The sequence below is a fragment of the Pteropus medius genome, unplaced genomic scaffold (genome assembly GCF_902729225.1).
Source record: "Pteropus medius unplaced genomic scaffold, Ma_sr-lr_union100, whole genome shotgun sequence".
NCBI lineage: Eukaryota > Metazoa > Chordata > Mammalia > Chiroptera > Pteropodidae > Pteropus > Pteropus medius.
This window is the reverse complement of record NW_024342467.1, coordinates 11,582,373-11,598,864: the sequence shown is the minus strand read 5'-3', so window position 1 is coordinate 11,598,864 and position 16,492 is coordinate 11,582,373. Positions and strand designations below refer to the sequence as shown.

The following is a 16,492-nucleotide window of genomic DNA, read 5'->3' as shown; positions in this document are numbered from 1 at the left end:
TTTAACTTATTTCTGTTCTCATCTTCATTATTTCCTTCCTTATGCATGCTTTGGGTTTAGTTTGCTCATCTTTTTTTGGTTTCTTAACTAGACAAAAACCAAAGTTAGATTAGGGTAAGCTATTGACATTTTACTTTTTTTTAATATAAGCATTTACAGCTATAAATTTTCCTCTAGGCACTGCTTTAGCTGTGACCCATACATTTTGGTATGCTGTTTTAATTTTCATTTACCTCAGATTATTTTCTAACTTATGCTATTTAACCTATTGGTTATTTAGGAGTACATTTAATTTCTATGTTTGTGAATTTTCCGAATTTCCTTGTTATTGATTTCTAATTTCATTCCACTGTGGTTGGAAAACATATTTATGATTTAAATCATTTTAAATTTTTTGAGGCTCGTGTTATGACTTTACATATGGTCTACCCCGGAGAATGGCCTATATACACTTGAGGAGAATGTGTATTATTTTCTAAAAATAACTCTTGGTTTATTGTTGTTCATGTCTTCTACTCACTTGATCTTCTGCCTAGTTGTTCTGTCCGTTATTAAACATGAGGTAATAAAATCTGCAATTGTTATTGTTGAATTGTCTATTTCTCCCTTAAATTGTCAGTTTTTACTTTGACTGTTAGGTGCATGTGTGCACACACGTTCCTAATGGACCCTTTTGTCATTATAAAATGTTCTTTATCTCTAGTAATAATTTTTATCTTACAGTCTATTTTGTCTGAGTATAGCCACTACAGTTCTTTTGGATACTGTTTGCATAGTACACCTTTTCACATTTCTCTACTTTCAATCTATTTGTATCTTTGAACCTAAATTGGGTCTTTTTAAAAATTCTCATCATTTAATCAATGTACAAAAAATATATATGGGAGAAATAATGTTTATAATCTATTATCTGCAGTTTTCCACCTCAAGTATGGGAAAGGAAAAGCAAAAACTTTTCACAGAATTTCATAGTCTCTTGATTAAAAAAGCAAACAAAGCCAGGTTTCCATTCTGACCAAAAAAGGCGGGGCCAGGGAGAATCACATACACAAAAGTGATCCAGTAGTGCAAAGGACTCCAAACCTCAGGTTCACAGGTAGTAGTGCTAAATTACATTGATAGACAAAGAAATACATGCTCCTTATTAATACTGATAAATTTGATTTAGTATGGAATTTAGGGTCTTGTGTGATTTAATATTTTTTCTTCTAATCAAGGGAACTCTACCTATTAAGTGTATAACATCTCAAAAAGAAAGCATGACATTTTGACTTACTCATTTTTGTTACATTTGCATGAGAAACTTTGCCCTGCTTCCTTATAATCCTTCTCTAGGGCTGCCAAATCTCCCCTAGTCTCTAAGAACTACCATGCCTTCTTTGACATACAAATGTAGAAATATCCTCTTGGCAAACACGAGGTCAAACCTGTGGTCTACAAGGGCTCAGTCCTCTTCCACTGCCATAGTGTTGTTCAGCATGCAGACAGCACACTGGACTTTGTCCAGGTCACTTCCAGGAATCATTGTGGGTAGCTAATTATTGATACCCACCTGGAAACCAGCTGGAAACCATTCTTCAAACTGAACAGAGTTCCTTGACTTTATGGCTGCAATTGCTGCATTCCCATCCTGAGGGATCACAGGCCATGTGCTTAAGTCAAGGATCACACTTTACCAACTGGATAGGTATCTCAAAGAAAGCAGTGGTGATGTGTGACACAGAAAGCTGCTTGTGGTAGCTTTTGCCAGCAAAGATGATGAAGGTAAAGGCTGACATAGGGAAAAGTATTTCCAGATAAGATACAGTTGATCTGGAATTCAATTAGGTCCATTTCAAGGGCCCTTCAAACCAGAGGAAAACAGTCATGGAAGACCTATCAGCATAAGAAGGTCACTCTACACCAATTATATATGTCATAGATGGCTTCATTGTCCACTATGTACAGTCTGAGTGCTCTATGATGGAATAAATCAGGTGAGGATAAAGTTGTACAACTCTATTCCAGCAGTGGAGATCCTGGAGGCTGGATATACAGAGAACTACAATTTAGTCTTCCTGCTATGTTCAATCAAGAGTCACCTGATTAAGACAGATGTAAATCCTGATTCGATGCCTCCTCCAAAGTTTCGAAAATCAAAAATCAAGAGCCTTAAGACTACTGCACTGATCTGCCAATTTTTGGATCCTCTGTAGTTCACAGTAGATAATCTATGACCCCACAGGGTAGTAACTTTGGGCAGAGTTGTTTACAGCATCCTCCTTTTGGCCAAAAGCTACTCTGGGTAAACGAGTGAGTGGCCCTTCCCTGTGTGAATCTCATTTATAACAGTTGGTTCCAAATCTGAAAAGAGTGCTCTGGACACGCACTTCCCAGCTCTTATCTCACAAAAGGTATAAAAAGATGTATTCGTGTGCTACGTATTAGCATTTTCCAACTGGTCCTTTTTACTGTCAAGAATGATGCCATCTGGCTGAATCCATGTTCCAAGCAGTAGAGTTTCCAGCAAGCATCCCCAATCTCAATGCCAACCTGGCCAACGTGAATGGAAAAGGCACTTCCTCATGCTGATCTGAAGATGCTGACAGTACCTTGTGGTAATAATTCTAAATTGTGTTTCTTATAGACAACACATCATTTCATCATATTTTTGTCTCTTTGCATCTTTTTCTTTTTGCTCAAAACTGGACATTTTAAACATAATTTCCAACTCGAAATCAGATTTACTCCCTCAACCCAGAGTCTGTTGTCACTGCTAGCTGTTAATAATGATGACATGATGTTTGCTTAGTAACTTTGACTAATACTGTGAAGTCTGTGTTCTTTCTATGTGCAGCTTATTTAAGTGGTCAGCTAACTGAACAGATATTTCCTTAAATTCCTGGAACCAATAAATCTCCCAACCTTTGCTGAGAGGCCGTGTATATTTTGGGGCACACCTTCAACACTCTGCAGTTTACAGCTCTGCCTTAGCCTTCACATCCTGTCTTCTAGAACCTCAAGGTTAGCCAGAGATGAAAGATTAGAGTCTTTGCCGATCTTTTCTGGGCATGCACACAACCCTGAACAAGTGCACAGCCTTTTAGAATCCCAGGAATTTGTTGGAGCTTTTCAATGCACACCATGAATACCAATTTCAGAGTTTCCCATTAAATAGTTACCCCAACAGATATCAGCACCTCAGGAAGTTGTAATGTTAAACAACTGCCACGGTTTTTCAACAAGTACCCTGGAAAGGTGGTTTTGCCACTGAATAAGCTCTGAATCAGGTCAAATAGAGATAAGTCTTGTAAATGGGGCTTATCCAGGAAGCTGCCAGACAGGTCAAATAGTGACAATTCTCTGGCAATGGGGCTTTTTGAGGGGTCTTAAACCTTCTGCCACTTCCACTAACTGTTAAGCCATTGGTCTTCACAGGTAACATCACTGTAATCTGATGATTTATAAGGCTACAGCATAACTGAAGACAGGGGATGGGAATAGGGCAAGTTAAACACTACCAAGCTTGCAATTCTTACCAAGATTTAGCTGCTTTTCTTGAATAAATGCTCTTCAAATTGTTGCAAGTCCTTGGTTAATTCCCAGAGTTCTGAAGAAGTTGAAGAAATTTGACAATTTCTGCCAGTGTTATTGTTGCTTTTTGAAGTAGATTTTCAGAGGTCATTACTCCACCATTCCATAACTGCCTGTGCATGTAGTTTTAATGGCAGAAGATATAGTTATACCAACAACTAAAAACAATAAAGTATGTTAAGAAATAATATAGCATGTTGATTAGTTAAAAGAGATGTTAAAGATCCTAAGAAGAAATTTGACAAATGGTAACATTTAAATACACACTGAAATCACTTAGCACTGGTACTATGAAATGGACCAAAATCTTCCCATAAATTTTTGATAAAGTTTGCAGTCTTCTCTCCTTTTCAAAATCTTTATCTGAAACAGGGTCATTTTGTGTCAATTACTTCAGTGAAATGTGCCATCTCCTTGACTGTTTCCCTACTTCCATTATTTTCCTGACCAAATCATCCTCTAGTTAGCTTTTACAGGACTATGCGATTCCACTGCTCCTAAGTTTTTCATAGAGTCCAATCTCTTATACAGCAAATCACAACCCTCTATGATATATCCCCAAAATACTTTTCCAAGTTTCTCAGTTCCCCCATGAATGATCTGATCTATACTCCGGCCAAATTCTTGCCCTTTCCCAAATCTACCCTTTGAGTTCTCTTAATTTCCTTGGCCTGGAATACTTTCTTCCAGTTCCAAACAAGTGAAATCCTACTGCTCCTCTAAAATAAGTCAAATGTCTATTCCTCAATCTATTTCCTTCCTCTTCTTTGTAGTGACACACATTGTAACTTTTTATAGTTTATTACACATTGCAGCATTCCCAAACTGCCCACAGGGCAGTAAACACACACACACACACACACACACACACAATGCACTACACACGAAGAAATATTTGTGGCACTAAAGAGATACTTAGAAATCTGTTTCTTTTTACTACATATTATTTGCCATTTAAAACATTTTAAAACAAAAAGTAAAGTACTTAGTATCTGATTCTCTCCCTAATCTCACAAAACAGAAGTTGCTATTATGTGAAAAAAAAGGGGGTCTCATTGTCAGTTTTGGCAAATGCTGAGACAAAAGCTAAACAAGTTTCTCTTCTAGAGAATATTTTTATAACATTTACCATCTAATATGCATGATCAGTCTCCAGTTTAACATTCATTACTTTCCAAACAACTCAGAATCACAGAATTCTTTTTGTGTTGAACATCCCAAGAGACTAGTGTTCAGCAGATCGCATTTGGAAAATGCTAGCCTAATTATTTAAAATAGTGAGTATAAATAATATACTCTTTGTTCTCTTTAATTATCCAAGTTTGCTTTGAACCTAATTGCTGTGTCTTTGTTACTGAATCAGCTAAAATTAAGTTTTACTATAAAACAGGAAACACAAAAAGTAGCAATGGCATGAATGTGTGGCAATGGTTCTCTTTAGTATGCATTAGAATAACTTAAAGAAATTGTTAAAACACAGATTGCCTGACTTCATCCCCAGAGATTCTCATTTATCAAGTGTGCGGTGGAGCCAAGAATTTGCATTTCTATTAAGTTTCCAGGTGATGCTGAGACAGCTGGTACAGGGACCACACTTTGATGTTAGGGTTTATTCTCTGAAATAGTATGAAATCTCAAGGCCAGTACAGAGGCTCCAGAATGATTAGCAACACCAGCTCCTTCTAACTTGCTGCTCCATCATCCTAGTTCATGAGTTTCATCCTCAGGGTCACTTCATTATGCAACAAGGCCACTCAAATTCTAACCATTATATTAGTTCCTAGGCAATCAGAAAGGGGTAAAGGCAAAAAGGGCACATCTTCCAGCTAAGTCACCTCCTTTTAAGCAGCCTTATTTGCATGAATCTAGCCAAAAGGCCTTAACTAATTTTTAGTTTCAGGTAGGTACTAATCAGTGAGATCACTTTGTGCCGCACAATCATTATGCTATACATCTAAAACTAATATAAAATGGTGAATGTTAGCTGTAATTAAAAAAATAAAAATAAAAAAAGACCTCAGCTAACAGAAAATGGTAAATGTAGTATTTCAGCCAAGTATACTGCCACCTCAAACAAAACTGGAATCTGTTACTAAGAATAGAGGAAGATAATATTTTGAATAGAGAACTAGAAACTCTTCCATACTTTAGTCTACATACACTTCAATCCCAAGTCCAACTGATTTGTCTATTTCATAAATCTGTCCCATGTTTCATCACTATTTCTACTTCCCTAGATCTCCACCTTCATCATTTCTCATCTATTATAATGACCTTCTAACCCTAACATGGTGGTAGGAAAAAGATGGATTCTGAGAAAGCTAAAGCTGTTTAAAATTCAATGACTCCACACTTCCTATAAAATGATTAGGCATAAGCCTTTTATTATTCCATACAAAGCCCTCATCTACCTATATGACTTTTCCCTCTCTGATTTTATACTATTAAACACAAGCTGTTTCTCCCTTCAGTACTTTCATTGTGTTCATGCTCTCTCTGATAATTAATATAATCTTGCTCCTCCCTCCTTGACCTTTACTACTTACTCATCCTTTAAGATTTAACTAAGGTACTACCCTCCTCCTGAAAGCTTTTCCTGATATCCCTCCTCCATAGGATACGTACCTCTCCTCTTTAATCTCATAAAGCTCTGTCTAGAGCTATCACCGGATGTTCCACATTATATTATGAAGATCTGTTTATATCTATGACTTTCTCAATAGGTTGTGGGCCTTTTAAGTATAAGGGCCATATTTCATTTATCTTTATATCCTCTGAACTGGGTATAGGCAAGTAGAAGCAAACTATCATTTATTGAAAAAAAGTATCACCTTTCATCATCAGCTGGCCAACATACTGAAAATCTGTATAAGATCTGTCCAACAATCTAATAACCTTTTCTATTACAAGTATAATAGTTTAATTATGAAATTTCTAAAAGTAACTACAGAAAATCCTTCCTTAACACCTCCAGTTAAATGAAATTTCAAGTATACGATTTTTTGCATAGCCAAACATCTTTTATTTTTCAAAATTGGAATACCAAAGACACAACCTGACTAGCTCCAGACACTTCCAGATTTTATTTAACCAAACTAAACAAAGTTTTTAAAAGGAACATGTGCAACAACAAAAGAACCCTAATCTATCAATCAAAGTTGGCTTCACCGCTTCTTGTGTTTTCCTTATATTTATCCAAGTTCTCCATCTTTAATTCTTCTTCCTCTTTACATTGGGTATACTCAGTATCTTTTTCTGAGGTTGGAGGTGATTTCCCCTTTGGAAGCAAGAAACATTCAGCATTCAGAACTTGCTCAGCAGTCATTGAACTTCTACAATAGATCAAGCTATAGAGGAGGGATTTGACATTATCATCCTGCAAGAAAAAATAGATGTTACAAAACAAAAATAAAATCAAAACAAATGAGAAAAGGAACAATTTGTAATAAGGAGAATCCAATTCAAAAACACTTTTTAAGACCAGGTGCTGTAGACGTAAAGAATAAAAAAAAATAAGAGACTGTAAGCTGACAAGGTCCTTGCAATCTGTGAGGTCAATCAAAGGTTGCCTCGCCTAAAAAAAAAAAAAAAATAAGTTTTTGATAGAGAGCTAAAATAAATTTTCCTACTTAATTTTTAAGATTTCAAAATTCAACTAGTGTTTGTTTTTTTTTTTTTTTGAAAGAGATTATCTGTAATAAAAACAATAGAATTGAATTACAGAGGAAAAACATTAAGAAGGAAAAAAAAGAATCACTTCTGAAATATCTCGAAAACAAGTGAAATTCCTCCCCAAAAAAGGACATTTTATGACTTTCCCACTTCCCTCTTTTTTAGGGCACTGGTCAAGTTTGACACAAAAATTTTACACTAAAGCTACTCTGGACGGGTACAATCCTCTCCCTAGTCAACTGCTTCTGTTTCGGTTTTGAAGGGATCTCTGGGAACTCTTCTACCACCACTAACATTATCATCATCATTATGGTAGTCGGAATTTACTATGTGCCACTATTTCCAAGACCATTTTTTGTGTTATCGCATGTAAAGAACACTATAATGTTGCTCCTCCATCATTTCTACTTTCAAAGCACCTGGGTGTGCCTTTTTTTGCCTCTATATGACTCCAATCACAGCATGTTTCACACTGAATGAAAATCACCTGTTTATTGCTGATGGCCTCATTAAACTCCAAGATTCTTAGTATCAGAAATTTTCGCTTATCAGTTCAACCCCAACAACTAATACAGTGGCAGGAACATAGTAGACATGCATTTGCTAAACGAATGAATGCCAATGCCCACATTGCACTCTATAGGATGTTTTTAAACATATTTATTTAAAGATAGTACCTTTAGTAGGTATAAACTTAACTAAAAACTACAAAGTCTAAATAAGAAAAAATAGAACATGCTCTTGAAAACCACAAACGGATTCAGAACAAGTAGAAAATCATGTTTCTGGACAAAAGGACTCTCATCACAAATGTGTCAATTTTCCCTAACTTATAAACTTTACATAATTACAATAAAATACAATAATTTCCCCTGTCTTTAAAACTAGATCAGTTAACTATAAAGATCTTTTAGAAGAATAATTAAGCAAAGAGAGACATGAAAGCTCTGATAAAAATAGCAATGAGGAAAGAACTAGCCCTTCCACATAGTAAAAGATATTATAAAGTCTGTTAATTGAAAGAATATTGCACTGTAATACGAATAAACCAATAGAACAAATCAGGAAAACTAAAAATATACTCCTGCACAAATAAAATTTCAGTATTTGAAATGACAGCATTTCCAATGGAGGGAGGAAATAACTTTTTAATAAAAGGTATTAGGGCAAATAGATATCCAATGGAAAAAGGTAAAGTCATCTATATTCCTTATACCAAAAACAGGATAATTCCAAATATATCAAAAACCTAACTGTGCAAAATAAAATTAAATAAGTATTTGAAAAAAAAAAATAGTTTAATTTCTCAATTCTCAAAAGCAACTAAAGACAAAAAATTCCTCCTTAAGCTTCTCAGTCTCATAGGTTATAAAATTTTACAAAATCATGAAACACCATTACAGAATAGAAATCTCTAAAAGTCAAAATCAAAGGAAACAAGTTAATTATGTATATCAGGTGACATAATTACACAGAAAATAATTCTTTCAAGTGACTTTAAAACAAGTATTTTGACCATACAATCTTAGTCTGATAAAGATCTACTGAGATATATCCTAAAGTAAGAAAGACCGTCAAAGAAATGTTAAACTGTATTCAATAACCTTACTGCTTCGATATCATTGTTATTTTCAAACTATTATATTTATTGTAGGATAAAGCAATTATGTAACTGTTGCTATCATAAGAATTAAAATTATTAGTGTAAAAAGAAATTTGAATTAAAAATTAAGTAAAACCTCTATAATCTGGAATTTGATTTGGAAATACCCTTTAAATTTGATTTGGAAATACCCTTTAAATATACCCTTTAAATAGATTAGACAACCACCCCCTATAAAAAGAAAGAGTGGCTAACAGGATTAAAAAAAAAATGTATGCTACCTACAAGAGACTCACTTTACATTTAAAGACATGCCACAGGCTAAAAAGGGACAGAAAATAATAATCCATGCAAATAGTGACCAAAGGAGAGCAGGGGCAACCATACTTATATCAGACAAAATAGACTTAAATCAAAAACACCAGCAACAGAGAAAGTCATTACACAATAATGAAAGGGTAAATTAAACAGTAAGATATACCAATAATAAATACACACATACACAATCAGATTACCTAAATATACAAAGCAAACAATGACAGATCTGAAGGGAGATACAGCAATACAATAAACTTCATTTCCTGACTTGCCATAATAGAACATGCATACAGAAAATCAATAAGGAAAGATCAGACTTAAACAACATTATACCAAAAGAATCTAACAGACTTAGAACATTATCCAAGACAGACCACATACTAGGTCAAAAAACAAGTCTTAACAAATTTAAGAAGACTAATATCATTCAAGTATCTCTTCTGACCAGAATGAAATGAAACTAGAAATCAGTAACAAAGAAAATGGAGAGTGAGCGACACCAGAAACATGGCAGAGTAAGAGATGTCCCCAGACCTCTCCCCTTGAAACAACAAGCTGAACATCTAAAACTCAACAAAAAACACCCAACCTGCATACCAGCATGTCTAAGCATGGGATCTGCACATAAGAGATACCACAGGTCAGAATCCCGGGCAGTAGACTGAGAGAAACAAAGAAGCTGCCTCTTGCAGCCAGAGCACCCTGCAGAAGGAAAGGGAAAGGGAAAGGTGCTGTGAGTTCCCTGAACAGCCCTGCCTGAGAGAGCTGTGAGCTCTATGCAGTGGCAGTGCTCAGGGATCAGGGCAGAAAGCAGAGAACTGGGGATGGCAGAGAAACAACAGTTGATTATGAGAAGCCATGGTTGCAAAAAGTGAGGCGGAACCTCATCCCACATCCCCCAAACCAGACAGCACATCCCAAGACCAAACTCCTAGGACCCCCAGGGGAATCTGAGCAAAGACTACCGAAACTGTCGCTAACACTGACAGGAACCAAGACTGATGGTAGTGAGCATGACTGAATATTTATTAGGGAAAAAAGGCATTATATGTAGTGACAGAAAGAAATCTAACTATGGTAGGTGAACACGTAGTGTAAATATTTATATACATACATACATACATACATACATATATATATATATATATATATATATATATGCCTTACTGTTAAAGTGTACAGCTGAAATATCGGATTTTGTTAACCAATGTCACCATAAAAAAAATCAAAAAAATAAAAGGCATTATTAAGACTTTCTATAAAGCAGGGATCCAAGAGGCTTAGACATCACCTACTGGAAACAAAAGAAAAACACCTTCTTAGCAACAGAGTAAAGAGAGACTTTTATATAATAAATCTTCTTTCTGGAAAAAAGCAGAATACACCTCCCTCCATTAATGCCCAGGTGGAGAAATAGTCCATTAAACACCATGAACAACCAAAGTGACAAGGCAGCTCAGAATGAAAGAGAAAAATCTCCAGAAAATAAGCTTAAAGACATAGAAATATACGACTTAAATGACAGAAAATTCAGGACAGTACTTCTGAAAAAATTCAGTGAGATCCAAAATAATTCATATCAACAATTCTAGGAACTGAAAACCAACTAGATAAGCAGAATGAGATTTTTTAGCAAGAAGATTGAAACCTTTAAAAAGAACCAACAGAGCTTCTGGAGATGAAGAATGCACCAAAAGAGATGAAGAATGAAATAGCAAGTTTGGGAAATAGAGTCGACCAAATGGAGGAAAGGATCAGTGATATCAAGGACAGAAATCTAGAAATAAATCATAAGGAAGAAGAGAGAAACTGAAGAATGAAAAATAATGAAAGAGAAATACAAGAACTAGCTGATACCATCAGGAGAGGAAACATAAGAATGGACATTACCAAAGGGGAAGAAAAGGAATAGGGATTAGAAAGCATTTTCAGACAAATAGTTGACGAGAATTTCCTAAATCTAAGGAATGAATTGGAGCTTGGAATTCAAGAAGTCAACAGAACATCCAATTATCTCAACCCAAAAAGGCCTTCTCCAAGACATATTGTATTAAAATTATCAAAAGTCAATAACAAGGAAAGAATTCTCAAGGCAGCTAGGGGAAAGAAGATGGTAACCTAAAAAGCAAATTCTCAGCACAAACATTACAAGCCAGAAAGGAGCGGAATCAAATATTCAAACTATTAAAATGAAAGTAACTAGCAGTCAAGAATAATGCAAAGCTCTCCTTTAGATATGAAGGAATAAAGACCTTTCAGGACATACAAAAATTGAAAGAATTCTCCACTACAAGGCCTGCATTACAGGAAATACTGAAAGGGGTAAGATTACCTAAAACAAAATGACAAAAAATACATAACTATAAGTAAGGCAACAAGCAGGCAGACAGAAGCAGAGAAGTGCAACCCTTATTAAGAATAGGGCATTATAAGCTTAAACAGTAAGAAGAGATTTGCTATAGTAAGATAGTGATGAACGTTCAGCATACATAGGGACAAATTGAGACAACAGTAACAGAAAAAAGGAGATTTCAAAGATCCAAATTCGTAAAAGTGGAATGGAAATAAGGCACGCACAGAAGAAAATGAACTTGTTCATGTATATATGTATTATACGTATACAAATTATCCTATACATATTCATAATGGTAACTATACACCAAAGATTCAGAACTGAAGTGTATGACATAAAACAAAAAGGACCAGAGGGAAAACCCACAAAATCTAACCAAAATAAAAACAATGGAAACACAAGGACAAGGAAGCAATAGAAACACCGAGCTACCAGAAAGCAAAAGATAAAATGGCTATAAGAAAACCTCGTATTTCAATAATCACCCTAAATGTAAATGGACTGAATTCACCAATAAAAAGGCGGAGTTGCAGATTGGATCAAAAAACAAAACCCAACCACATGCTGCCTCCAGGAGACACATCTCTGGTCCAAAGACAAATATAGACTCAAAGTGAAAGGGTGGAAAATGATATTTCGAGTAAATGGCATTCAGAGAAAAGTGGTAGTAGCAGTACTAATATCGGACAAAATTGACTTCAAAATAAAAAAGGTAAAGAAAAGACACTGAAGGACATTTCATAATGATAAAGGGAATCATACATCGACAAAACATAAAACACATTAATATCTATGCTCCCAATCAGCGAGCCCCGAAATATGTAAAGCAATTACTAACAGAACTAAAGAGACAAACAGACTAAAACACTATTGTAGTAGGGGACCTAAATACCCCACTGTCAGATATGGACAGATCATCCAAACAAAAAATCAATAACGAAATAACATCCTTAGATGACACAGTAGACCAACTGGACATTATTGACATTTATAGAACCTTTCATCCCGAAACAGCTGCTTATACATTCTTCTCTAGTGCACAGGAAACATTCTCAAGGATTGACTACATATTGGGACACAGAGATAGCCTCAACAAATGTAAGAGGGTTGAAATCATACCAACCATATTCCCTGATCATAATGCTTTGAAACTGGAGATCAACTGTAAAAAGAAAGCCAGAAGAACCACAAATACATGGAGATTAAACAACATGAAAAATAACTGGGTCAGGGAAGAAATAAAAAGAGAGATCAAGAGATACATAAAAATGAATGATAATGATAGTACAACATATCAAAACTTTTAGGACATGGCAAAAGTGGTCATAAGAGGAAAGTTCATATCATTACAGGCCTAACTCCAAAAACAAGAACAAGCCCAAATAAACAACCTAACGCTTCATCTTAAAAAACTAGAAAAGAACAAATGAAGCCTGAAGTCAGCAGAAGGAAAGAAATGATCAAAATTAGAGCAGAAATAAATGAAATTGAAAGCAAGAAAAACAATAGAAAAAAAATAAATACAACAAAGAGCTGGTTCTTTGAGAAGGTTAAAAAAATTGACAGCCCCCTGGCTAGACTCACTAAAGAAAAAAGAAAAAGGACACAAATAAACAAAATCAAGGATGAAAGAGGAGAAGCTAATGACTGACATCGCAGAAATATAAAGGATCATACAAGAATACTATGAAAAAGTATATAACACCAAATTTAATAACCTAGAAGAAATGGACCAGTACTTAGAAAAACACGACCTTCCAAGACTGAATCAAGAAATGAAAAATCTAACTAGACTAATCAGCAGTATGGAAATTGAAACAATTATCAAAAACCTACCAAAAAGGAAAAGTCCAGGACCAGATGGTTTCACCAGTGAATTTTACCAAACATTCAAAGATTTAATACCTATTCTCCTCAAACTCTTCCAAAAAATCGAAGAGGAGGCAATACTTCCCAACTCATTCTATGAGGCCAATATTACCCTGATGCCAAAACCTGGTAAAGATAATGCAAAAAAAGAAAACTACAGACCAATCTCTCTCATGAACACACATGCAAAAATCCTAAATAAGATACTAGTGAACCGAATACAGCAACATATTACGATCAAGTGGACTTCATCCCTGAGAGTCACAAGGATGGTTCGACATACGCAAATTGATTAATATGATACACCACATAAACAAATTAAAAAATAAGAATCATGTGATCAAATCAATAGATGCAGAAAAAGGCTTCAACAAGATACAGCATCCATTTATGATCAAAACACTTAACAAAAAATCGGTATAGAAAGAAAGTACCTTAACATAATAAAGGCCATATATGGTGAACATTCAGCCAACATTATTATACTTAATGGTGAAAAACTAAAGTCCTTCCCTCTAAGATCAGGAACAAGGCAAGGCTGTCCACTATCACCACTGTTATTCAATACAACATTGGAGGTCCTATGAGGGCAATCAAACAAGAGAAAAATATAAAAGGCATCCAAATAGGAAATGAAGAAGTCAAACTGTCACTATTTGCAGATGATACAGAAAATCCTAAAGACTCCACAAGAACACTACTAGAAACAATAAGCAAATACAGTAAAGTTTCTGGATGCAAAAATCAATGTTCAAAAATTCATAGCATTCCTATACTCTAATAATGAATTGTCAGGAAAAAAGTGGAAAAAATAATGTCTTTTGCAATTACAACAAAAATAAAATATTTAGGAAAAAAAGGAATAAAATACCTAGGAATAAATTTAACAGAACATGTGAAGGACCTTTATAAAATAATGAATACTATAAGACCCTATTAAAAGAAACTGAAGATGATAAAAGAAATGGAAAGATATTCTGTGTTCTTGAACTGGAAGAATCAACATTGTTAAAATACCTTATAAAGCATTATACAGATTTAATGTAATCCCCATCAAAATCCTATCAGTATTTTTTAAATAGAACAAAAAATCATCAGATTTGTATGGAAGAACAAAAGACCCCAAATCGCTAAAGCGATCCTGAGGAAAAAGAACAAGTCTGGAGGCATCGCTCTGCCTGACTTCAAATTATACTACGAAGTGACGATAATCAAAACGGCATGATATTGTCAGAAAAACAGACACAAAGACCAGTGGAACAGAATCGAGAGTCCAGAAGTAAACTCACATTTACATGGGCAATTAATTTTCAACAAAAGAGCCAAAAACATACAGTGGAGAAAGGAAAGCCTCTTCAATAAATGGTACTGGGAAATCTGCAAAGCCACCTGCAAAAGAATGAAACTAGACTGTTGTCTATCACCACACTCCCAAATTAATTCAACATTGATTAAAGACCTGAATATAAGACCTGAAACAATAAATTGCATAGGAGAAAACATAGGAACTAAACTCATGGCCCTTGGACTTAAAGAGGATTTTATGAATTTGACCTCAAAGGCAAGGGAAGAAAAGGCAAAAATAAATGAATGGGACTTCATCAAACTAAAAAGCTTCTGCACAACAAAAGAAACCGTCAGCAAGGTAAAGAAACAACCATCTGAATGGGAAAGTATATTTGCAAGCAACACCTCCGATAAGGGCCTAATATTAAAAAATATACAAAGAACTCATACAACTCAATAACAATAAAAAAAAATCCAATTAAAAACTGAGCAGAGGACTTGAACAGACATTTCTCCCAAGAAGACATACGAATGGCCAAAAAATATATGAAAAGATGCTCAACTTCGCTATTAGGGAAATGCAAATCAAAACCACAATAAGATACCATCTCACACTGGTTAGAATAGCTGTTATCAAGAGGACAAGTAATAATAAGTGTTAAAGAGAATGTGGAGAAAAAGGACCCCTCATACACTGCTGGTGGGACTGCAAATTGGTACAGCCACTATGGAAAACAATATGGAGGTTCCTCAAAAAACTAAGAATTGACCTACCATATGATCCCACAATCCTTCTACTGGGTATTTACCCCAAAGTCTTGAAAACCCATATCCAAAAATATATTTGCACACTGATGTTCATATTAGCATTATTCACAGTGGCCAGGACATGGAAGCAACCAAAGTGTCCTACAACAGATGACTGGATAAAGAAGCTGTGGTACATATATACAATGGAATATTACTCAGCCATAAAGAAAGATGAAATACTGCCATTTGTGATGACATCTGGCTTATTTCACTTAGCATGATTACCTCAAGGTGGGGGGATGAAGGGGAAGGAGGGAGGTAAAAATAGGGTAAAAAGGGTCAAATATGTGGTGACAGAAAGAAATCTAACTATGGGCAGTAAACACATAATGCAATATATATATGCCTTAATGTTGAATTGTACACCTGAAACTTACTGGATTTCATTAACCAATGTCACCATAATAAAGATAAATTTAAAATAATAATAATAAACATTATATGAAGAAGAAAAGACCCATAATAGCCAACACAATATTGAAGAAAAAATTTGGAGGATTGACACTACCCAACTTCAAGAATTACTAAAAAGGTACAGTAATCAACATTGTGGTTTTGGTAAAAGAACAGATCAATGGAAGAAAATATACCCATAAAGTCAGTCAACTGATCTCTGCAAAGGGGAAAAGGCAATACGATGGCAAGATAGTGTTTTCAACAAATGGTCCTGGAACATACTGAACATTTACTTGCAAAAAAAAAAAAAAAATCTAGATACAGACCTTATACCCATCACAAAACCTAACTCAAAATAGATCACAGATCTAAAATGTTAAAAAAAAATAAAAAACTGAGAAAATATTTACAAAGATATATCTGATAACAACAAAAAAAAAACATGATTTAAAAATGAGCCAAAGCCCTTGCCAGACACCTCGCCAAAGAAGATACATAGATGGCAAATAAGCATATGAAAAGATGTTCCACATCACATGTCATCAGAGAAATGTAAATTGAAACAACAAAGATACCACTACACATTTTTTAGAATTGCCAAAATCCAAAAC

General features: G+C 34.9%; 1 protein-coding gene and 1 pseudogene across 1 annotated transcript in view; both read right to left on the bottom strand.

Moving 5' to 3' along the window:
• Positions 1 to 1,272: 1,272 nt before the first annotated feature.
• Positions 1,273 to 6,123, bottom strand: LOC120602115 (tubulin alpha chain-like 3; annotated as a pseudogene).
• Positions 6,124 to 6,576: 453 nt separating this feature from the next.
• Positions 6,577 to 16,492, bottom strand: part of STK31 (serine/threonine kinase 31) — a 66,585-nt gene continuing 56,669 nt past the window's right edge. Inside the window, exon 24 of the mRNA XM_039862554.1 lies at positions 6,577 to 6,949. Within this exon, the coding sequence (XP_039718488.1) occupies positions 6,722 to 6,949 (228 nt within the window). The 3' untranslated portion in view covers positions 6,577 to 6,721. The remainder of the gene's footprint in view (positions 6,950 to 16,492) is intronic.